This window comes from Oncorhynchus mykiss, chromosome 15 (genome assembly GCF_057628025.1).
Source record: "Oncorhynchus mykiss isolate SJ-2025 chromosome 15, ASM5762802v1, whole genome shotgun sequence".
Classification (NCBI taxonomy): Eukaryota; Metazoa; Chordata; class Actinopteri; order Salmoniformes; family Salmonidae; genus Oncorhynchus; species Oncorhynchus mykiss.
Genome location: NC_143036.1, coordinates 36,585,793 through 36,611,232, shown reverse-complemented (window position 1 = coordinate 36,611,232; position 25,440 = coordinate 36,585,793). Strand labels below are relative to the sequence as shown.

At 42.1% G+C, this 25,440-nt stretch overlaps 1 protein-coding gene across 26 annotated transcripts in view; it reads right to left on the bottom strand.

Annotated features, from left to right (window-relative positions):
- The window catches only part of LOC110490021 (rho GTPase-activating protein 12), a 92,058-nt gene that overhangs the window by 10,544 nt on the left and 56,074 nt on the right, over positions 1-25,440 (bottom strand). For 4 of the 26 annotated variants that reach the window (XM_090199935.1, XM_021563102.3, XM_090199942.1 and 1 more), the window contains exons 3-11: positions 17,906-18,178; positions 13,743-13,886; positions 9,067-9,147; positions 6,361-6,483; positions 5,105-5,182; positions 1,735-1,796; positions 1,375-1,456; positions 889-1,017; positions 17-220 (exon numbers count right to left, since the gene is read on the bottom strand). In XM_090199935.1, the coding sequence (XP_090056061.1) occupies positions 17-220; positions 889-1,017; positions 1,375-1,456; positions 1,735-1,796; positions 5,105-5,182; positions 6,361-6,483; positions 9,067-9,147; positions 13,743-13,886; positions 17,906-18,178 (1,176 nt within the window). Of the gene's footprint in view, positions 1-16; positions 221-888; positions 1,018-1,374; positions 1,457-1,734; positions 1,797-5,104; positions 5,183-6,360; positions 6,484-9,066; positions 9,148-13,742; positions 13,887-17,905; positions 18,179-24,599; positions 25,008-25,440 lie in introns of those variants that run through there. The other 22 variants (XM_090199939.1, XM_021563105.3, XM_090199938.1 and 19 more) reach the window with 15 other exon arrangements.

The following is a 25,440-nucleotide window of genomic DNA, read 5'->3' as shown; positions in this document are numbered from 1 at the left end:
TGAGCGGTCCACTCACATGTGTACTGATGGTGTCTGTCAGGACTCGGTACCAGTCGTTGATGACGCTGTCGATCTCTGATTGGATCAGCAGCTCTGTCCCCTGATGGGTCTTCAGCTCAATGACGTGCTTCTTGCTGGACTTATCCTTCGAGGCCCAATCAACTGACCCCCCTCTGAGATCCACAGTGAATTCCGGCTTCGACTGGTTACCCCCAAACTTCTACAAGGAAGTCAACATTCAGACAATCAAATCAGATGAGAGCTGGTTTTCCAGCTCAAGGATAGTAATAGTGGTAAATCTTTCATGAGTACTTTTCCCACCGTTATTATTACAAGTTGCATTAAAAACAACAAAAGCAGTGTTAGGCTACAAGTTAGTTATAGTTATACATGAGTTATTAAGTGCTAGATCTACTTGAAGATAAACACAGATGATCATATTCACACCACTGTGTTACAAGCTGTATTATTGTGAAGTTAAATTGTTAGCATATTTATCACATTTTTTTAAAGCACTGTATTATCGTATGCATTTTTACACCACCTTTATTTAGGAAACAGCTCCTCTATTTTCTTTTTCATATATTGTTTTAAAAATAGAAACTCAATCATGTATTCTTCATTCTTTGGAACACTCTTTTAGTTTTTACAAACATCCCCTCTCAGGCAAACTGGGTCAACCAATCAAGACGATTCAATATTCTTATCATGATAGCAGGAAAAATAATCCAGAGTGAGCGCATGCCTGAAACTCAAAGTTCCCTCACACCCCCTTGGTCACCCAATCAGATGACGTTATGAGCAGCAGGCAGGGGATAGGACAATGTGAGGATGATGGACAGGCAGAGGGACAAATGGGAGACATGCACAGGGACAGAGGAGACATACAGTGGCAGCCTTGGAACGCTCATGGACAGAGTGGACATAGGAGACAGCTGGGCGAGGCTTGACCGAACGCTTCCAGTTGGCCAGCAGAGTGAGCAGCAGCTCAGGGATGGAGCCACTACGGTAGTAGGACTTTGGATGAGGAGAGGAAAGAGGAGAGGAGGAAGGAGAGGGAGAGGTAAGAGGGAGGGAAGGAAGGATGGCAAATGAGAAATAAAGAGTCACAGACTGATGAAAGAGCAAATAGGAAGAGGTATGGTGTACTACTACTAAATGGAGAAAGACAGCCAGCCAGGTAGTTATAAGGCACTCCAACTACCACCCTCCTTTTGAGGTAAAAAGAATCCTGCAGGTTATTGGAAAAGAAGGGGAGGCAATTAGCTCAAATTTATGTATTTTTTAATCCAAAAATGTACTTCAACTGTACAAACTCTGCCACATTCTGTCACCCAAGATGGTTCCTAACAAGGCGGCTGATGGGATACGTACCCAGCTGGTGCCACTCCCCTGTCCTTTAGCGAAGAGCAGCGAGGAGCCCTGTAGCACCGTCCACGACGATGTCCAGTTCTTTCTGTTTGAATCATTTCACAACACAACCATTTACCAACCATCAACCACTTCACAACACAGCCCGTTATTAACCATCAACCAAGTCAGAACACAACTATTTATCAACCACGTCCCAACCATTTATCAACCATCAGCCTGTCCATTATTTCAACAAAGAATCAATAAAAAAATATGTATTTATCGTTTTGTTTGTATGATTCTGTATTATCCTCCAATTTCCTCATAAAAGAATGATAACATTTTCTAATCTACAAGATCTTTATAATGTATGTTCTCTACCTGACTTTTTTGCCATTCTCAGTTATTTTGGTGACGTTGAGGACTCCACACTTCTCAGAGGGCTGTGGAGGGAGATAAACAGGAGACAAACATAGTCAGACCCAGGTAGTACAAACACACCACGCACATACTGCAAAAAAATATGAAATCTAAGCAAGCCTAAATATCGTATTTTATAATAATTCACTGAAAATGTTGTTGTTTTTTCATACAAAGCTAATTTATCTAAAGTCATTGGCAGATCATTTTGCTTATTTTAACTTAACAAATATTTTATAAAAGTAATTTCTTATTTCAAGATATTTTTTGTCTTAAGGTAAAATATCTTGAAATAAGAATAAAATAAACGTATTAACAATTTTTGTAGGTAAATATATAGACAATTGTTTTTATTGAACTAGGCAAGTCAGTTAGAACTTAAGAACAAACTCTTATTTACAATGACGGCCTACCCCGGCCCTATCCCCTCAATCACGGCCGGATGTGATACAGCCTGGATTCCTACCAGGGACTGTTGTGACACCTCTTGCACTGAGATGCAGTGCCTTAGCTTCTTGGTGACAGTATTGAGTAGCTTGGATGAATAAGGTGCCCAGAGTAAACTGCCTGCTAATCTGTCCCAGATGCTAATATATGCATATTATTAGTAGTATTGGATAGAAAACACTGAAGTTTCTAAAACTGTTTGAATGATGTCTGTGAGTATAACAGAACTCATATGGCAGGCGAAAACCTGAGAAAAATCCAACCAGGAAGTGGGAAATCTGAGGCTTGTAGTTTTTTTTAACAGATTGCCACAGGCTCTGAGGCGCGGTCATGAGAGAGTTAGCTCTCGTTCCATTGCTTTTCTACAGGCAATGGAATTCTCAGGTTGGAACCTTATTGATGATTTATGTTAAAAACATCCTAAAGATTGATTCTATACTTAGTTTGACAAGTTTCTACGGGCTGTAACGGAACTTTTTTGTCCAATGTTCGGCTGGACCTGAACGCGCGTTTGGATTTGTTTACCAAACGCCCTAACAAAAGAAGCTATTTGGACATAATGATGGACAAAACAAACATTTATGGTGGAACTGAGATTCTTGGGAGTGCATTCTGATGAAGATCAAAGGTAAGTGAATATTTATAATGCTATTTATGACTAATGTGGACTACCCAATATGGCGGATATCTTTTTGGCTGCTTTGTTGTCTGAAAGCTGTACTCAGATTATTGCATGGTTTGCTTTTTTCCGTAAAGTGTTTTTGAAAACTGACACAGCGGTTGCATTAAGGAGAAGTATATCTCTAATTCCACGTATAACAATTGTATTTTCATCAACATTTATAATGAGTATTTCTGTAAATAGATGTGGCTCTCTGTACAATCACCGCATGTTTTAGAACTACTGAACGTAACGCGCCAATGTAAAATGAGTTTTTTTTATATAAATATGCACTTTAGCGAACAAAACATACATGTATTGTGTAACATGAAGTCCTATGAGTGTCATCTGATGAAGATCATCAAAGGTTAGTGATTAATTTTCTCTCTATTTGTGCTTTTTGTGACTCCTCTCTGTGGCTGGAATTTTTTTTCCCTGTGAGTTGGTGGTGACCTAACAACCGTTTGTGGTGCTTTCGCTGTAAAGCATTTTGGAAATCAGACACTGTGGCTAGATTAACGAGAATTGTATCTTTAAAATGGTGTAAAATGGCCTCCCGGGTGGCGCAGTGGTCTACGGCACTGCATCGCAGCGCTAGCTGTGCCACCAGAGACTCTGGGTTCGCGTCCAGGCTCTGTCGCAGCCGGCCGCGACCGGGAGGTCCGTGGGGCGACGCACAGCGTCGTCTGGGTTAGGGAGGGTTTGGCCAGTAGGGATATCCTTGTCTCATCGCGCACCAGAGACTCCTGTGGCGGGTCGGGCGCAGTGCGCGCTAACCAAGGTAGCCAGGTTGGAGGCGCGCTGTGTTAATAAGAAGCAGTGCGGTAAGGTTGGGTTGTGTTTCGGAGGACGCATGGTTTTCGACCTTCGTCTCTCCCGAGCTCGTACGGGAGTTGTAGCGATGAGACAAGATAGTAATTACTTACAACAATTAGATACCACGAAATTGGGGAGAAAAAGGGGGTAACATTTTTAAAAATGGTGTAAAATACTGGAGGAATTTTAATTATGAGATTTTTGTTGTTTTGAATTTGGCGCCCTGCACTTTCACTGACTGTTGGCGAGGTGGGACGCTTCAGTCCCACATATCCCAGAGAGGTTGAACCGCTGCGCTACCTGGGAGCCCAATTCTGCCAATGACGTTAAAGAATTTAGCTTGGTTTAAAAAAAAATACATATACTGTATATACACACACAAATTATAACAATTTTAAGTGAATTATCACTTATATTTGGCTTACTTCACTTTCACTTTTTGCAGTGCACACACACACACACAGCAGGGGAGAGGAAAAACAGCCAGCGGCAGGTGAGATACAGAAAAAGAGTAACAACATAATAAGGCTCGTGCCTTAAGCACACACTAACACAATCATACACTGAGTGTACAAAACATTAGGAACACCTTCCTCATATTGAGTTGCAGCCCCTTTTGTCATCAGAACATCCTCAATTCGTTGGGGCATGGACTCTACAAGGTGTCGATAGCGTTCCACAGTTGTGCCAAATTAGCTGGATGTTCTTTAGGTAGTGGACCATTCTTGATACACAAGGGAAACTGTTGAGCGTGAAAAACCCAGCAGCGTTGCCGTTCTTGGCACACTCAAACCGGTGCACCTGGCACCTACTACCAAACCCCATTCAAAGGCACTTCAATCTTTTGTCTTCCCCAGTCACCCTCTGAATGGCACACATACACAATCCATGTCTCAATTGTCTTTAACCTGTCTCCTACCCTTCATCTACACTGATTGAAGTGGATTTAACAAGTGACATCAATAAGGGACCATAGCTTTCACTGGATTCAGCTGGTCAGTCTGTCATGGAAATAGTGTTCCTAATGTTTTGTACACTCAGTGTATGTACTCACACACACAAAAAGTGCTAGAGGAAATGGGGTAGGGAAAGGGGTGACAGACGTCGTTCCTTGTACCAGCAGTAGAGGGTGGTATGACACAGACACAAACTACTGATTCAAACAGTTTGCGATCAGTTGTCCCAAAAGGTGAAAGACATTACCCTAACAGAGAAACATTCACCATAAACTAAACTATTGGACAGTAGAATGGACTTTGGCTATGGTAGCAGATAGGAGAAACAGAAAGGACACATGCAGGAGAGAAAGAAAGATGGATGCAGAGGATAGAGGATGATGGGTAAAAGCAATGCATAGAGAAAGGATGGATGTTGCATGTTGTGGAGCGAAAGCCAGGGAATACTGACGATTGAGGGGTGCTTGGGAGATGAGGGGCAGGAGTCAAAGTCAGGAGAACTCAGCTTGGGGAATGTAGGCCCACACTCCTACACAATGATACAGACAAAATGATAAAGAACAAGGTCAACATGATGATGACGTAAACTAGAGAAGATATGTTTAGATTTATGGTTAGTTAGTCAGGAAGAGAAAATTAATCAAGGATCTGGAGCAAAAATCCTTCATCGTACTTGGGTACTTAAGGCGGGGTATCTGACTTCAAATTGCCAAAGGATTTCTAACTAGTTATGCCAATACAACTACTGTCGGTTATTGTGAAGTGGTCATGTCAACTAAAAAGGAAAGAGGTTTGTTTGTTTAAAGGCTTCGTTGCACATTCAGATAATAGTCCAAGGTATTCTCTAAAATATTTGGTTTGACACACACAGAGAGAGCACATTTGATTGAGTAAGGGAAATAGAATTTTGTGAAAACCTCATACTCTGCATTTCTGGTTTAAATCAGCAATAGGTTTAAATCAGCATTTATCCTTTCCGCTCTGAATTGGTGGAGGCGGGGTAAGGGGGAGGCGTGAGAGCGGAGGATACTAACTTTACCACGGAAAAGAGAGTGACAAACTTTCCCCATGTGATGGCCAGAGCCAAAGTGCCTGAGTTTTTTTTTTAAAGAACTGTAACGGAAATAAGATCAAATACTAAGGCTGCATCTGATTCACTTATCCAGGTACAATTGAATCAATGGACTAGTCCCAAAGAGAATGCTTTGAAAGCATGGTTTAGCCTATCGCGTGTAACTTGGATTTGTCAATGAGAGGAGTAGCTAGTGGATTACCTCGTATGACTCTTATCCTCTTCACACCCACACAGAATTAATATAACTCACTGAGACCCAAGCAAGGCCAAGAGCATGCAAAGTGACAACATACTGGCCAGACTGACCACCTGTTGTGCTGACCAGACAAACTACTGACCAGATGGCTAAGATAGGGTTCAAGAACACTCTTACGGAGCAGCGTCAAACTTATTTACAGCATCAAAACAAGTGGTAACTGGTGACAACCAGGGTTGGTGTCAGAACCATTCAATTCAGTAAATTCATTGAAAAGCATTGAAATTTCAGTTTACTTCTGTATTTGACTAAATTAAAGTGGAATTGACCCAAACCCTAGTGGTTACAGGAGTAAACACTGCCTGCATGTAAACAGAGTTGCCGATAGAACTGGAATGTAGGATACACACAGACAGAGCATGTGGTCTTACAGTACCTTGTCGCTGAGGTCTAGTACGTAGGTGCTGTGTCTCCACTTGGTCAGGACAATGGGGTCTGACAGTTTCCTCTCCAGGCTATGACTCTTGGGGGGATCACCTGGCTGAGGGGACACATTGTACTGGATGGAGGGAGCAAGGGAGTGAGAGGGAGGGTGAGAGAAAGGGAGTGAGAAAAAGAGAGCGAAGGGGAAGGCAGTGAAGAAAGTCAGAGGAAGGGAGAGAGAAAGAGGGTGGGCGAGGGTGACAGAAAGAGGTCCAGGTAAACCTGGACCGTTATCCACTGATAACAACACCAACAGAGTAAAGGTCCTAGAAGAGGCGTGGCTTGGGGATGTATCCAGTATCTCTTTTTCATACCTCTCCTCTGATGGCCCAGCGTATCATCAGTCACCCATCAGTAGGATCCCTTTCAGACAGAAGGCGCCCCCCACTGTCTTCTTCCAGGGTTGCTAAAGGATACCACCACACCCAGCCTATCTACTTGTTTGTCTGCCTGCATCCCTGCGTGTGTCCACTCAGCCCGTCAGTTGGCCAGCCAAATGAACGCTAATGCCTATTCTCTACTCGTCTGATCTCCGCTTAACCAACACGATTACAGGAAAGAAACTAGCCACTAAGTCACTTTCAGGTACATTAGGACACAACCTCTGCTCCATCAATGGACTACAGGTGTCCAGACCAGTTAAAGTGAAAAGACAGAGACTGATGACTAGATCACAGAGGAGGAAATAGACTGACGCACCAAGAAGTAGGTAGTGGTGTCATACGAGGCAAAACAAAAATCAAGGAAGAATCTCAATTGCATACTCCTAGCGTCCGCTCTCCTCACCTCTTTCTCAAAACCCATAAAATGAGAAAGCCAGAGGTCCCTCCCCTCTGGCTTTCTCCTCCAATGGGATTTGAGGAGGCAAGGAGAAAGGATGCGAGGAGTATGCAATTTAGATTCTCCCCAATTGGATGATCACTAGTAGAAGTAATTCTGGGACAAATCCTCATTTACACTCGAGTACAATTTTTTCTTAGTCGTGCATTTATGTCAATGATTCAATATACAGTGCCTTGCGAAAGTATTCGGCCCCCTTGAACTTTGCGACCTTTTGCCACATTTCAGGCTTCAAACATAAAGATATAAAACTGTATTTTTTTGTGAAGAATCAACAACAAGTGGGACACAATCATGAAGTGGAACGACATTTATTGGATATTTCAAACTTTTTTAACAAATCAAAAACTGAAAAATTGGGCGTGCAAAATTATTCAGCCCCCTTAAGTTAATACTTTGTAGCGCCACCTATTGCTGCGATTACAGCTGTAAGTCGCTTGGGGTATGTCTCTATCAGTTTTGCACATCGAGAGACTGAAATGTTTTCCCATTCCTCCTTGCAAAACAGCTCGAGCTCAGTGAGGTTGGATTCTCGATTGGATTCAGGTCTGGACTTTGACTTGGCCATTCTAACACCTGGATATGTTTATTTTTGAACCATTCCATTGTAGATTTTGCTTTATGTTTTGGATCATTGTCTTGTTGGAAGACAAATCTCCGTCCCAGTCTCAGGTCTTTTGCAGACTCCATCAGGTTTTCTTCTAGAATGGTCCTGTATTTGGCTCCATCCATCTTCCCATCAATTTTAACCATCTTCCCTGTCCCTGCTGAAGAAAAGCAGGCCCAAACCATGATGCTGCCACCACCATGTTTGACAGTGGAGATGGTGTGTTCAGGGTGATGAGCTGTGTTGCTTTTACGCCAAACATAACGTTTTGCATTGTTGCCAAAAAGTTCAATTTTGGTTTCATCTGACCAGAGCACCTTCTTCCACATGTTTGGTGTGTCTCCCAGGTGGCTTGTGGCAAACTTTAAACGACACTTTTTATGGATATCTTTAAGAAATGTCTTTCTTCTTGCCACTCTTCCATAAAGGCCAGATTTGTGCAATATACAACTGATTGTTGTCCTATGGACAGAGTCTCCCACCTCAGCTGTAGATCTCTGCAGTTCATCCAGAGTGATCATGGGCCTCTTGGCTGCATCTCTGATCAGTCTTCTCCTTGTATGACCTGAAAGTTTAGAGGGACGGCCAGGTCTTGGTAGATTTGCAGTGGTCTGATACTCCTTCCATTTCAATATTATCGCTTGCACAGTGCTCCTTGGGATGTTTAAAGCTTGGGAAATCTTTTTGTATTCAAATCCGGCTTTAAACTTCTTCACAACAGTATCTCGGACCTGCCTGGTGTGTTCCTTGTTCTTCATGATGCTCTCTGCGCTTTTAACGGGCCTCTGAGACTATCACAGTGCAGGTGCATTTATACGGAGACTTGATTACACACAGGTGGATTGTATTTATCATCATTAGTCATTTAGGTCAACATTGGATCATTCAGAGATCCTCACTGAACTTCTGGAGAGAGTTTGCTGCACTGAAAGTAAAGGGGCTGAATAATTTTGCACGCCCAATTTTTCAGTTTTTGATTTGTTAAAAAAGTTTGAAATATCCAATAAATGTCGTTCCACTTCATGATTGTGTCCCACTTGTTGTTGATTCTTCACAAAAAAATACAGTTTTATATCTTTATGTTTGAAGCCTGAAATGTGGCAAAAGGTCGCAAAGTTCAAGGGGGCCGAATACTTTTGCAAGGCACTGTATGTGGAAGTTAAGAATTTGCCCATACAAATAAATTAAAGACATTAAAATCTGTTGACTTACTTTGGGTAGTTCCCATTCAGACCTGGAGCCGTCTGAGCTGTAGTAGTACGGCCTCCCCTGCTCGTCCACGTGCTTTATCCACTACAAACAAACTCGAATGAGCACTGAACACAGTTTCATAATTCATGTGGACAATAATACACCGTAAAAATACAGAGCAATGGGTTATCGATGATGACCGGAAAACGGATTGTAGATGGTAGAAAGTTTCAAATAAAGAAGTAAAGAAATGTTCTCTCGATCAAGTAAGAGAAATCAACAACCCAAAATCCCCACAGTCAGTCCTCCCATTGGTATGTGTGGGATAACGCACAGTATTAAATAGAGCCATGACTACATGGAGCTCTCTGCAACACCAAATAACTCAAGCTAGCAATAAAACCAGTTTTTTTTTTACGATAAAAGAACACCACACAAAGGGGACTGTGAAGAGACACAGCCATTATTTATAGTACCAGTCAAAAGTTTGGACACCTACTCATTCAAGGGTTTTTCTTTATTTTTTACTATTTTCTACATTGTAGAATAATAGTGAAGGCATCAAAACTATGAAATAACACATATGGAATCATGTAGTAACCAAAAAAGTGTTCAACAAATCAAAATATATTTTTCAAAGTAGCCACCCTTTGCCTTGATGACAGCTTTGCACACTCTTGGAATTCTCTTAACCAGCTTCATGAATGAAGTCTTGAAGGAGTTCCCACATATGCTGAGGACTTGTTGGCTGCTTTTCCTTCACTCTGCGGTCCAACTCATCCCAAACCATCCCAAACCAATTAGGTTGAGGTCGGGTAATTGTGGAGGCCAGGTCATCTGACGCAGCACTCCATCAGTCCCCTTTGTCAAATAGCCTTAAACAGCCTGGAGTTGTGTTATGGGTCATTGTCCTGTTGAAAAACAAATGATAGTCCCACTAAGCCCAAACCAGATGGGATGGCGTATCACTGCAGAATGCTGTGGTAGCCATAATGGTTAAGTGTGCCTTGAATTCTAAATAAATCACAGACCATGTCACCAGCAAAGCACCCGCACACCACCACACATCCTCCTGCATGCTTCACGGTGGGAACCACACATGCGGAGATCATCCGTTAACCTACTCTGCGTCTCACAAAGACACAGCGGTTGGAATCAAAAATTGTACATTTGGACTCATTAGACCAAAGGACAGATTTCCACTGGTGTAATGTTCATTGCTCGTGTTTCTTGGCCTAAGCAAGTCTCTTCTTATTATTGATGTCCTTTAGTATTGGTTTCTTTGCAGAAATCCGCCACCCCGAGTGGCGCAATGTTCTAAGACACTGCTTCTCAGTGCAAGAGGTGTCACTACAGTCCGTGGTTCGAATCCAAGCTGCATCATATCCTGCCGTGATTGGGAGTCCCATAGGGCGGCGCACAATTGGCCCAGCGTCATCCGGGTTTGGCCGGGGTAGGCCGTCATTGTAAATAAGAATTTGTTCTGAACTGACTTGCCTGGTTAAATAAAAAAAAAATACAAATTTGACTATGAAGACCTGATTCACGCAGTCTCCTCTGAACAGTTGATGTAGAGATGTGTATGTTACTTGAACTGTGTGAAGCATTTATTTGGGCTGCAATCTGAGGTGCAGTTACCTCTAATGAACGTATCTCTGGGTCTTCCTTTCCTGTGGAGGTCCTCACGAGAGCCAGTTTAATCATAGTCCTTGATGGATTTTACGACAGCACTTGAAAATGTTCAAAGTTCTTTCAATTTTCTGGATTGACTGACCTTCATGTCTTAAAGTAATGATGGACTGTCATTCCTTTTTGCTTATTTGAGCTGTTCTTGCCTTAATATGGACTTGGTCTTTTACCAATTAGCGCTATCTTCTGTATACACCCCTTCTTTGTCACAACACAACTGATATTGCTCAAACGTATTAAGAAGGAAAGAAATTCCACAAATTAACAAGGCACATCTGTAAATTGAAATGCATTCCAGGTGTAAAAATGTTTTAAGATAATACACAACGCAGAGGACTAGAGGACAATAGGGAATTAACAATCAATATAAATTGTGGTTTTCAGTTCAACATCTGGTTAGAATCTGTGTAGGAGTTTCAGTCCTTGACTCATAGCTACGTGTGGCAAGATCTCATTGTTCTGAATCGTCTATCCATTGAGCCTGAAACAGGATACTTGTTATTAGGCCATTGGCACAATTTTACTGCAAGGAATTGTAATTGGTCAACCACAGGCTAGGTTGGAGGGTTATAAATTACATCTTGTCATTTTGTTCTGTGGGGAATCACTGAGGACAGGGAAGAATGAACATCTACGTTCCAGCATAACATCTATGATTTGTTCTCTTTGAATAAACCTATTTTTCTCCCCCTGATTTGCTTTGGGGTCTGTGTTATTGAAGAAAAACATCAACTGCTAACACAGGTGACTACGTCATGAAGCTGGTTGAGAGAATGACAAGAGTGTGCAAAGCTGTCATTAAGGCAAAGGGTGGCTACTTTGAATAATCTCAAATATAACATACAGTTGAAGTCGGAAGTTTACATATACTTAGGTTGGAGTCATTAAAACTCGTCTTTCAACCACTCCACAAATTTCTTGTTAACAAACTATCGTTTTGGCAAGGCGGTTGGGACATCTACTTTGTGCAAGTCATTTTTCCAACAATTGTTTACAGACAGATTATTTCACTTATAATACACTAACAAAATTCCAGTGGCTTAGATGTTTACATACACTAATTTGACTGTGCCTTTAAACAGTTTGAAAAATTCCAGAAAATAATGGCATAGCTTTAGAAGCTTCTGATAGGCTAATTTATATAATTTGAGTCAATTGGAGGTGTACCTGTAGATGTATTTCAGGGCCTACCTTCCAACTCAGTGCCTCTTTGCTTGACATCATGGGAAAATCAAAAGAAATCAGCCAAGACCTCAAAAAACAATATGTAGACCTCCACAAGTCTGGTTCATCCTTGGGAGCAATTTCCAAACGCCTGAAGGCACCACGTTCATCTGTACAAAATATAGTACGCAAGTATAAACACCATGGGACCACGTAGCCGTCATACTGCTCAGGAAGGAGACGCGTTCTGTCTCCTAGAGATAAATGTACTTTGGTGCGAAAAGTGCAAATCAATCCAAGAACAAAAGCAAAGGACCTTGTGAAGATGCTGGAGGAAACAGGTACAACCGTATCTATATCCACAGTAAAACAAGTCCAATATTGACATAACCTGAAAGGCCGCTCAGCAAGGAAGAAGCCACTGCTCCAAAACCACCATAAAAAAGCCAGACTCCGGTTTGCAACTGTACATGGGGACAAAGATCGTACTTTTTGGACAAATGTCCTCTGGTCTGATGAAACAATAATAGAACTGTTTGGCCATAATGACCATTGTTATGTTTGGAGGAAAAAGGGGGAGGCTTGCAAGCCGATGAACACCATCCCAACCGTGAAGCACGGGGGTGGCAGCATCATGAGGGATGGCATCATGAGGGATGAAAATGATGTGGATATATTGAAGCAACATCTCAAGACATCAGTCAGGAAGTTAAAGCTTGGTCGCAAATGGGTCTTCCAAATGGACAATGACCCCAAGCATATTTCCAAAGTTGTGGCAAAATGTCTTAATAAGGACAACAAAGTCAATGTATTGGAGTGGCCATCACAAAGTCCTGACCTCAATCCTATAGAACATTTGTGAGCAGAACTGAAAAAGTGTGTGCGAGCAAAGAGGCCTACAAACCTGACTCAGTTACACCAGCTCTGTCACGAGGAATGGGCCAAAATTGACCCAACTTATTGTGGGAAGCTTGTGGAAGGCTAACCAAAACGTTTGACCCAAGTTAAACAATTTAAAGGCAATGCTACCAAATACTAATTGAGTGTATGTAAACGTCTGACCCACTGGGAATGTGATGAAAGAAATAAAAGCTGAAATAATATATTTTTTTATTTTACCTTTATTTAACTAGGCAAGTCAGTTAAGAACAAATTCTTATTTTCAATGACGGCCTAGGAACAGTGGGTTAACTGCCTTGTTAAGGGGCAGAACGAGAGAAATCACTCTACTATTATTCTGACATTTCACATTCTGAAAATGAATTGGTGATCGTAACTAACCTAAAACAGGGAATTTTTAAATTGTCAGGAAAGGTGAAAAACGGAGTTTAAATGTATTTGGCTAAGGTGTATGTAAACTTCCGACTTCAACTGTATCTTTTGATTTGTTTAACACTTGTTTGGTTACTACATTATTCCATTTGTGTTATTTCACAGTTTTGATGTCTTCACTATTATTCTACAATGTATAAAAATTAAGAAAAACTCTGGAATGAGTAGGTGTGTCCAAACGTTTGACTGGTACTGTATATATTGTATTGTAATTTGCACTGTACTATATATTAGACTTAGATTTTGTGTGTATGTACTGATATGTGGACTGTGTGTGGTGTTTTAAATGTATGCATTTCAGTCCTTGACTAATAATGTCCTTTACTGTGTATTATGTCATGTTTCATGTAGACCTCAGGAAGAGTAGCTGATGCTTTTGCAGCGGCTAATGGGGATCCTTATAAATACCAAATACCCTCCCCCATTAACCCATGATAACAACCTTAGCCCTGGAAGGAGTGACAGAGAAATGGAGAGAGTGAAACCAACGGAGGAGAGGAGAGCCCCAGTACCTTCTCATGAGTATGTTCACAGACATAGAGGGTGTGTCCGTGTACATCCAGTTCCTCTGACCAGCCTCTAGGGGGAGATCCATACTGACTGTCTGACTGACTGGAGTATGTGCTGCTGTGACAGTTCTCCTCGGAAGACAGGGGCTGCATGGGGGGGTGAGAAAGAGAGACCATTGTGATTTTGGGAGAACAGAGAGATTTTTTCAGAGTCATATGTAGATCGATTGATTGATTGATTGATTGAAAGGGGGATACCTAGTCAGTTGTCCAACTGGATGTATTCAACTGAAATGTGTCTTCCGCATTTAACCCAACCCCTCTGAATCAGAGTGGTGTGGGGGGCTGCCTTAATTGACATCCACGTCTTCGGCGCACGGGGAACAGTGGGTTAACTGCCTTACTCAGGGGCAGAATGACATATTTTTACCTTGTCAGCTCTGGGATTCAATTCAGCAACCTTCCGGTTACTGGCCCGACGCTCAATTGCTCATTTTGCCTTTAGAATAGTAAGTAGTGAATGATCAATGATGCAGCTGTAGAGTGGGCAAGTATCTATAATAACAACCTTAATTAAAAAAGGAAAATGCCCAACCACCACAAAAAATGCAACAGCTCCCAGGAAAAGGAGACATTGGTCAACTATGGATATTTGTGTTTATTTCCCAGCATTTCATGTGGCAAGTTGGAAACAAAGTACTCAATCTGATAGTTCCTCCCTGGTTGAAATACATAACCACCTCATGGGGGCAGTGTTGTAGCACTAACGCTACATGAAATCCAAACTAAGAACACTCTTACGGACTTCGGTCTCATTTTACTACCTTACCAGGAAATATTTCCACTCATCAAAATAACACCAACTTGCTTCCCTGCCCTCAGTTACCACAACACAACTTTTACAGTTATGTGGTAATCGACTATTCCTCTATATGCCTCTAGAAATACAGTACTTAATGCTTCCCATGGTAATATAGATGTAAACTACTGCCATGCAGAGTAGATACAGGATGCGTTTCAAATGGCATCCTATTCCCTATTTAGTGCACTACTTTTTAAAACGGCCCTGGTCAAAAGTCGTGCTCTAAATAAGGAATAGGGTGCCATTTGGGACGTACACCCTCTTTGCTTCAGTCAGCCGTGGCATTACATCTGATGAATCATAAATATTTGGTCTAACTGGTACTTAAATATAGTACTGCTACAGCCTGAAACCTACTTCAGTCCTGGTTTCATTTAACACAGTCACACTCTCACCTGTTACAGAAACACAGGGAGAGAGATGGAATAGGATCTGGAGTACCACTGGGCCAGACCAGACCGGTCACCAGACCACTACCTTGACCCTCAACACCTGAACCTGGGACCCACAGCCACCTTTCAGAGCAGTTGGTTGATTTCAATATTGAATTTTAAAAGCCTGTTATGAAATGAAGTGCACTCTAATATAGACCATATGGAAAATTCAGTAAATCAGAATTTGTGTATGAATAAAGGCTTGCTAAAGTGCCAAAATTCAGCATTTTGACATGTCCCTCTGTCAACCTTTTGTAAATTCTAGGGAGATATCAACCCACTTAATCCAAATTTCTCCAAGTTTCACCATTATTGTAAAAGCCTAGTCATTTTGCTGCTTTGACAAAGTCATTACTGAAGATTATTATTTATATTGATGTGATTAGTGATGCATTTACGTCTGTCCATCATTTTAAAGCCAACCCTGTTATGCAAACAACTTACCCCTTTAAAATAATGGACCATTAAACCAAGTTAAATTATTCACAGCAGGTGACATTGTTTGGGTCTTCTGAACAGCATGGTGGAAAAGGAAGTAAGTCTTCTCTCTTTTTTTGGCCTTCCGTACAGTGCCTTCAGAAAGTATTTACACCCCTTGACTTTTGCCACATTTTGGTGAGTTACAGCCTGAAATGAAGATTGAGATTTTGTGACACTGGCCTACACACAATAACCCCATAATGTCAAAGTGGAATCATGTTTTTAGAAATGTTTTTTTGAAATTAATTTAAAATGAAAAGTTGAAATGTCTTGAGTCAATTTGTATTTAACCCCTTTTTTTATGGCAAACTTAAATAAGTTCAGGAGTCAAGATTTGATTTAAAAGTCACATAATAAGTTGCATGGACTCACTATGTGTGCAATTATAGTGTTTAAAATTATTTTTGAAGGACTACCTCATCTCTGTACCCCACAGATACAATTATCTGTAAGGTCCCTCAGTTGAGCAGTGAATTTCAAACACAGATTCAAAACACAAAGACCAGGGAGGTTTTCCAATGCCTTGCAAAGAAGGGCACCTATTGGTAGAAGGTACAAAAAAAATAAGCAGATATTGAATATCCCTTTGAGCATGGTGAAGTTATTAATTACACTTGGTGTATCAATACACCCATTCACTACAAAGATACAGGCGTCCTTCCTAACTCAGTTGCTGGAGAGGAAGGAAACCGCTCAGGGATTTCACCATGAGGCCAATGGTGACTTTAAAACAGTTACAGAGTTTAATGACTGTGATAGGAGAAAACTGATGATGGATCAACATAGTAGTTACTCTACAATACTTACCTAAATTAAAGTGTAAAAAAGGAAGCCTTTACAGAATAAATATTCCAAAACGGCAAAAAAGTACATCTGCAAAAAATGTGGCAAAGATATTAACTTTATGTCTTGAACACATAGCGTTATGTTAGGGGGAAATCCAAGAAAACAAATCACTGAGAACCACTTTTCATATTTTCAATTGTGATGGTGGCTGCATCATGTTAAGTGTATGCTTGTCATTGGCAAGGACAAGGGAATTTTTCTTAGGATAAAATGAAACAATAGAGCTGAGCACAGGCAAAATCCTAGAGGAAAATCTGGTTCAGTCTGCTTTCCACCAGACACTAGGAGACAAATTCACCTTTCAGCAGGACTATGACCTAAAAGACAAGGCCAAATATACACTGGAGTGGCTTACCAAGATGACATTGAATGTTCCGGAGTGGCTTAGTTACAGTTTTGACTTAAATCTGCCTACAAAATCTGTTAGCAAGACCTGAAAATGGCTGTCTGGGAATGATCAACAACCAACTTGAAAGAGCTTAAAGAACTTTAAAAATAATAATGTGCAAATATTGTACAATTCGGTTGTGCAAAGCTCTTAGAGACATACCCGGAAAGACTCACAGCTGTAATCAATGCCAAAGGTGATTCTAACATGTATTGACTCAGCGGGTTAAATACTTATGTAATAAAGATGTTTTTTCTTCTTCATTTTTTACTTTAAATTGTATTTTTTACTAATGTTTAGATTTTTATTGTGTAGATCATTGACATTTTTTTTTACAATTAAATCCCACTGCGTAACAACAAAATGTGGAACAAGTCACTTTCTGGCACTGTAGGCACTGTATTTATAATTGTTTAACCATCTTTGACTGATGTGGATGAGCTCAACATGTCAACCCTGTTTGTTCAATTAATGTTATGAACATTTTTATTTGACACAACTTTCATTATGTGTGGGACATATGTATAATCCTTAATTTCATGAACACCAGCTGATGACATGCGCTTCACCACATGAGGAGTAATGTTCGATCGTCACCTAAAACCTCAACTCTGTTAGCATCAACCCTGTTCGTAACTTTATCCGTTTGATATTAAACTGTATGAGTTTACTGAACAAGGGATACTTGATCAATGAGAAAATGTTGGATTTCTCATGCTTTTAAATAATAATTAGGTTACATACAGTAAGTGTCCGTAACAGGGTTGACAGACAGTGTGGTACAAGTGCAGATAAAATGCTCTTAGTTCAAAATACTTTATTGCCTGAGATGGGAAAAGGTGTTTTTCCGTAGGCTAAACATATCCTCCATGCAATTGAATGTTATTTTAATATCTTAAAAGTTTGCATGTACAAAAGGCACCCATTGCGTGGAACGACCCAGATGTTGACACAATAGGATACAGATAGATTAGGTAGACTGTAAATCAGTGGCAGGGGTCAACATGCTGGGTTAAACTTCCTCAGTTGGATCCAAACCAAACTATTTCCCCCTCTTTACTTACAGCTCAGCTTCTGCTCTGACTGCATCTACAACATGCCAGTCAATGGAATACGGATCTGTTTTGTTGGGGTGCACAGGGAGTGTGTTACCTACCTCCATCTCTCCCATGCCATGGGGGTCTCCCCGACTACTACTGGTACTGCCACTAGCATCCCGTGCACGGGGCGGTTTCCACGTGCGCTCCCCGGTGGCTCTGTTATAGTAGAAGTGTCTACCGGTGAGGTCCTTGTGGGTCTCCCAGTCCCCAAGGATGTGCAGTGGGGTGCTGGAGGGGAGGGTGGGCAGGCTGGACTGGGAGATCTTCAGCTCCTGGAGGTTGGTGTAGATAGGGGACTCGGGCCGGCCTTGCCCTATCGGAGACGTCGTCTGTAGAGGGGGGAGAGAGAGAGGGGAGAGGTTAGTCTCTTGTGAAATACTAACAGAGTAGCATGGCCAGCATGCACTGACCAGAGAGGTTACATTTATGGGGAATTATGGAGGTACATTACAGAGCAGAGAAAGAGAAAGAGAGGGCAGTTTTAGATGAGGGATACAGAATAAATAAATAGAGAGAAGGAGAGGTTAACCCTGAGATAACTACGGAGTACAGAAAGAGGAAGGAGGGGAGAGGGTAGATTCAGAGCACAGACACAGTGATGTAGTCTGCACGGCAAAGCAGGAAGGAGAAGGAGGATGGGTAGCTTTGGCAATCAGACACATGTGGTAAGGATGGACGTTGCAACATGCTGTATCCATCTGTTTCTAGCCCAGTGTCAAAACGAAATATGCTGCATGGTATCCTATATACTTCAACTGTTGTCAAGCTAACCTTTTTCTGAGGCCGGTCAAATACGTTATTTTGTGGCAAAATCCATACAAACACTGTGCAGCAACATGACTTTTTCATCACATTCGAAATAAAAACATTAGAATAAGATTCAATATTTAGCATTATTGGACATTGATTGCCCATAACTGGGTTAAATACAATGCTCACATTAGGAGAGAATGATTTATAGAAGAGAAGGCAGAGGATAATGATCATAGGAACTGGAAATGAAGGGGTGTTGAAAAGAGGAAGCGTTTAGACAGATAGGAAATCCTCCTAGTGCTCTGGGTCGTATCACTCAAGTAGCCAAGAGTCTGCAGTGATATCAACTGTCAATCTCTAAACCAAAGTACCCACTGATAACGGAGTGGAGACAAACAAACCTCTCAGCCAGCAAGTTCTACAAAAAGTTCTAACCTGGAATTTAGAAAGTTTAAACAATAACGAAACAAGGGGATTCCAGGCTACAAAACTCTAAAAACTACATCAGACTGTAAAAATTGGACACACAAATGATAGTTGATGATATTGTCAAGACAAGAAACAAAAAGACAGCATGTTGCATAACAGTGCTGGGTGACCCTGTATTTTGAAATAAACATGCAGAAAGCAAAATCTACAAAACGTGCAGAAAGCAAAATGCCTGTGTATTTAGTGTGAGTGGTTAAACAGAGTTGGTTTTGTAAACAGTTTAAGATGCCACTCTGTCTGGCCCATACATCAAACACAGTCAGCGAGTTTTGGTTTCCATGACTATGGAGAATCCAAATGTACCACTGCAGAATCATATTTTGATTTTGGAGTTCGATCGTTGAGGTGGAGGTACAGTAGTGGTAGCCAGACTGTTGTCTCTGTTTTGGGCCCAGGGTCAAACTAACATTGTGTAAAGTGGTATTCACAGAAGTCGTCGCTAGACCTCGGCAGAAAACCACCTGAAAACTTGAGCTGTATGTACTGTACAATGGAACCAATAGAATAATCCCAAAAGTGCAAACTCCAAGTTAAATCAAGTACACCTCAAATACATACAATAGACCCACTATCACAGCTTATTGTGAAATAGACACTAATTATGTATTCAAAATAAATTTGTGACAGGCACACGGGAAAGTATTACATGATTTTCATCACAACGCATTTCATGTTTATTACACGATTTTCTTTCTTCATAACACATTCGTGAGTGGGAAAGCTGCCGTTACTGTCAACATCTCTCGCCAACGTACAATCATTGGACATTAAATTAGAAGAGGTACGATGACGAATATCTTACCAACAGGACATCAAAAACTGTCACATCTTATGTTTCACGGAATCGTGGCTGAATGATGACATGGATATTCAGCTAGCAGGATATACGCTGCAACGGCAAGATAGAACAGCACACTCTGGTAAGACGGAGGGTGGTGGTCTGTGTATATTTGTAAACAACAGCTGGTGCACAAAATCTAAGGAAGTCTCTAGATTTTGCTCACCTGAAGTAGAGTATCTTATGATAAACTGTAGACCACACTATTTGCCAAGAGAGTTATCATCTATACTTTACGTGGCTGTTTATTTACCACCACAGACAGAAGCTGGCACTAAGACCGCACTCAGTCAGCTGTATAAGGAAATAAGCAAACAGGAAACCGCTCACCGAGAGGCGGCGCTCCTAGTGGCCGGAGACTTTAATGCAGGGAAACTTAAATCAGTTCTACATGTTTTATGTGCTACCAGAGGGGGGGAAATTCTAGATCACCTGTACCCACACACAGAGACGCGTACAAAGCTCTCCCTTGCCCTCCATTTGGCAAACCTGACCACAATTCTATCCTCCTGATTCCTGCTTACAAGCAAAAACGAAAGCAGGAAGCACCAGTGACTCGATCTATAAAAAAGTGGTCAGATGAAGCAGAGGCTAAACTACAGGACAGTTTTGCTATCACAGACGGACATGTTCTGGGATTCTTCCGATTGCATTGAGGAGTACACCACATCAGTCACTGGCTTTATCAATAAGTGCATCGAGGAAGTCGGTACGTACATACCCCAACCAGAAGCCATGGATTACAGGCAACAATCGCTAAAGGGTAGAGCTGCCGCTTTCAAGGTGTGGGATTTTTTTTTTTTAAGAAATCCTGCGATGCCCTCCGACGAACCATCAAACAGGCAAAGCGCCAATACAGGGCTAAGACTGAATCGTACTACACCGGCTCCGACGCTCATCTTACGTGGCAGAGCTTGCAAACTATTACAGACTACAAAGGGAAGCACAGCCACGAGCTGCACAGTGACACGAGCCTACCAGACGAGCTAAATCACTTCTATGTTCGCTTCGAGGCAAGCAACACTGAGGCATGCATGAGAGCATCAGCTTTTCCGGACGACTGTGTGATCACACTCTCCGCAGCCGACATGAGTAAGACCTTTAAACAGGTCAATATTCACAAGGCTGCGGGGCCAGACAGATTACCAGGACGTGTGCTCCAGGCATGTGCTGACCAACTGGCAGGTGTTTTCACTGACATTTTCAACACGCCATGAAGTGCTTTGAAAGGCTGGTAATGGCTCACAACACCATTATCCCAGAAACCCTAGACCCACTCCAATTTGCATACCTCCCAAACAGATCCACAGATGACGCAATCTATTGCACTCCACACTGCCCTTTCCCACCTGGACAAAAGGGACACCTACATGAGAATACTATTCATTGGCTGCAGCTCAGCGTTCAACACCATAGTACCCCCAAAGCTCATCACTTAGCTAAGGATCCTGGGACTAAACACCTCCCTTTGCAACTGGATCCTGGACTTCCTGACGGGCCGCCCCAGCTGGTGAGGTTAGGTAGCAACACATCTGCCACGCTGATCCTCAACACTGGAGCCACTCAGGGGTGCGTGCTCAGTCCCCTCCTGTACTCCCTGTTCCCCCATGACTGCATGGCCAGGCACAACCACAACACCATCATTAAGTTTGCAGACGACACAACAATGAAGAGACAGCCTGTAGGGAGGAGGTCAGAGACCTGGCCAGGTGGTGCCAGATTAACACCTATCCCTCAACGTAACCAAGACTAAGAAATATGATTGTGGACTACAGGAAGAGGACCGAGCACACCCCATTCTCATCAACGGGGCTGTAGTGGAGCAGGTTGAGAGCTTCAAGTTCCTTGGTCTCTACAACACCAACAAACTAGAATGGTCCAAACACACCAAGACAGTCGCGAAGATGGCACAACAAAGCCTATTCCCCCTCAGGAAACGAAAAGATTTGGCATGGGTCCTCAGATGCTCAAAAGGTTCTACAGCTGCAACATCGAGAGCATCCTGACTGGTTGCATCACTGCCTGGTACGACAACTGCTCGGCCTCCAACCGCAAGGCGTTACAGATGGTAGTGTGTACGACCCAGTACATCACTGGGGCTAAGCTGCCTGCCATCCAGGACCTCTATACCAGGCAGTGTTCGAGGAAGTCCCTAAAAATTGTCAAAGACCCCAGTCACCCCAGTCATAGACTGTTCTCTCTACTACCGCATGGCAAGAGGTACCGGAGCATGAAGTCTAGGACCAAAAGGCTTCTCAACAGCTTTTACCTCCAAGCCATAAGACTCCTGAACAGGTAATCAAGTTGCTACCCAGACTATTTTCATTGTCCCCCACCCCAACCCCTCTTTTACGCTGCTGCTACTCTCTGTTTATCATATATGCATATTCACTTTAACTATACATTCATGTACATACTACCTCATTTAGCCCGACTAACTGGTGCCCCCGCACATTGGCTTCCTGGACTATCTGCATTGTGTACCGCCACCCACCACCCGCCAACCCCTCTTTTACACTACTGCTAGTCTCTGTTTATCATATATGCAGTCACTTTAACCATACCTACATGTACATACTACCTCAACTAGCCTGACTAACCGGTGCCTGTTTATAGCCTCGCTAATGTATATAGCCTCGCAACTGTTATTTTTCACTGTTGTTTTTTATTTCTTTACTATTGTTCAACTAATACCTATTTTTTACTTAAACATTGCACTGTTGGTTAGGGCCGGTAAGTAAGCACTGTTGTATTCGGCGAACGTGACAAATAAACTTCAATTTGATTTAAATTCCAAGTTGTCGTGGCTAATGTTAGCTATGCTAGCTAGATGGCTAACCATTAGCTATGCTAGAGGTTAAGGTTAGGGGTTAAGATTAGGGCTAGTTAACATGCTAGCTAAGTATTTAAAGGGTTAGGAGTTAGGTTAAATGGTTTAGATTGGGGTTAGGGTAAGAGTTACTTAACATGCTAAGTAGTTGAAAAGTAGCTCAAAAGTAGTAAGTAGTTGGAAAGTAGCTAATTAGCAAAAATGATAAAGCTATCCATGATGAGATTCAAACACATTCACATTATACACCCACCTATCCTCCCCAACCAACCTCCCTTCCTCCCTCCAATCGTTTCTGTCTTAAGTAACCTACTGTCTTTATCTGTAATTGAAATGCACTGTATACAAAAATCGTGTACTGGTCACGGAAAAAAGTATGTTTTCTTGTGCCGGTCACAAGTTTCCAATAAGCAATTTGTATCTATTTCACAATAATCTGTGATACTGGGTTGAATAGGCCTATGTATTTGTACCCAGGTCTGCACCTGGCCATTGCTGATTTACCATATAGCTCTCAGTGCCATAGGCTGTCTGCCTAGTTCTGTATTGTCTGTGTATGGAAGACAAGACAAGCAGAGCCGGGCAGGTGAGGAATTCTAGAGGAAATGGAACAGAACAGGGGGGGGGGGGGGGGGGGGGGGGGGGGGCAGTTTGAGTAAAACACCAGACAGTACAGCCAGACAGACATTCTCTAGCGTGGAAACATATGGGGATTCCTGCTGGGCCTGGAATAACAGTAATATACTCCAAAATAATGATTTAATATCCTGTAGAGCTGTGTTGGAATAGAGTGAAGTTTGCAGTGCGTGTGAGTGTCTGTTTGCGTGTGTGTGTGTGTGTGTGCAGCAGGAAAGGCCCTGTTGTTTATCTATTGTGATCAAGTGTTCTGACTGTGGCTTTGGTAAAAGACATGGGCAGCTGGGAGTGAATACACTGAAGGCGGCTCTTTAGGCAAAATGTCTGCATATGATTCTAGTGAAGTACGGTGAAAATCATTTACAAATCGAAAAATGAATATCTTGTGTGGGGACCTACTATATTTTCTACAGCTGGGTGTCAATCACAGAGCCCTAAGGCTCAGATAATAGTAAGACAACTTTTACATGGAAGCCCAGCTGTCAATGGCCAAACTCAGCAGGGGAACTGAGAATTAGAATGAGAATTAGCGTGGTCTGTTATAAATGATAAGAAGAGCGTATGTAAATCTGACATATTGACATGCTCAAAGGAAAGATTAGACGGTCAAAATGAAGGGCAATACAAACTGTAGTGTTTCCTGAGAAGGCAATTGTTTTAGTGCTCACTGGCATCTATCATATCATTGTGATTTCTATAAGCAGTGTATTGCTCTCCTCCTCAACATTTTGAGTTCATATGATCCAGTCCACATCAGCAGGGAATGACTCCAGAAATGTACTTAACAGTACACACACACACACACTGAGAAGAGGTTTCTTTCTAGTGCCTTAAAGCTTAGCAGTAAACTCAGAAATAGACTGACTACAGTGAGAGCCAAGAGAAACGAGGTGCCCTCATTTGCTAAATGGGATGGACTGTATGAAATAAGAGTTAAATAAAGTTTTGTTTTGACGTTTTTAGCTCATAGAAGGTCCCCTACACAGTGCTGACAAATGCCATTTAAGACAAAGTCAAGAAGTCACTTTACGAAGCAACAGCCTATTTAGTTTACTTATAAACAGGCAAACATTTTCAACATACATTTTAAAGAATGAGCTGAAAGTATATATATCAAGTACAAGTATCACCTACTATGTCACTACTAAGTCAAACTAAAGACCTCCCACATTGTCAGATATCTATATCTGCTTCAGTCCGTCACCTTATATCCCGGGCTGCAGACAAACACCTCATCATCCTCCTCTTCCTCTGTCCTGCTGTAGCCTTTAAACGTACTGAAGCGGCTCATGGTTGATGGATTGCAGCGTTAGATATCCCAAAAAAGTGATCCCCTGGGCTATCCCTTTCTTTTCCTGGACTACTCCTCTCTTCTTATCTGTCGGTCCCTATCCCACTCTTTCTCTATTTCAGTCTCTCTCTATCAGTCTATTCCGAAAGGTAGAGAGAAACTTGAGATACTGGCTATGGGTCAGAGAGCCAGAGGAAATAAGATATCACTCCCTCTGCCATACGAATATACATGATCGCACGCACGCGCGCACACACACACACACACACACACACACAACAGGAAGTGGCAGTGAGAGTTCCCTCCCCCAGGGTTTTCTCTGTCACAGACAGCGATTGCGTTTGTGTGTGTCTGTACGTACACACGCATGTGTATGCCTGTGTGTGTGCCTCTGTGTGTGTGTGTGCCTCTGTGTGTGTGTGTCTGCGTGTGACCCTGACCGCATGTGCGTGGTGTTTGTGTGTAAAGTCAAACAGGGTCTCTATACCCTGACGTTGGGTCACAATGTTGAGTGTTGACAGATGAACTAGCCGTAAGGGGAGTGCTAAGGACAGACGTGGGTGTGAGCCATGCATAGATCCTATATTTATACTGCTCTATACATTCACAAAACGGTGATAGAAACAACATGTGCAGCAGTGAGATCAAGACACTGATCACCATCCATAGAGCTGCTGTTGCCCAGTTAGCCCAGCATTATCTCCTCTATAGAGCTACTACTAGTAGTTCAGCCCATTAAGAGAGAAACTTGACA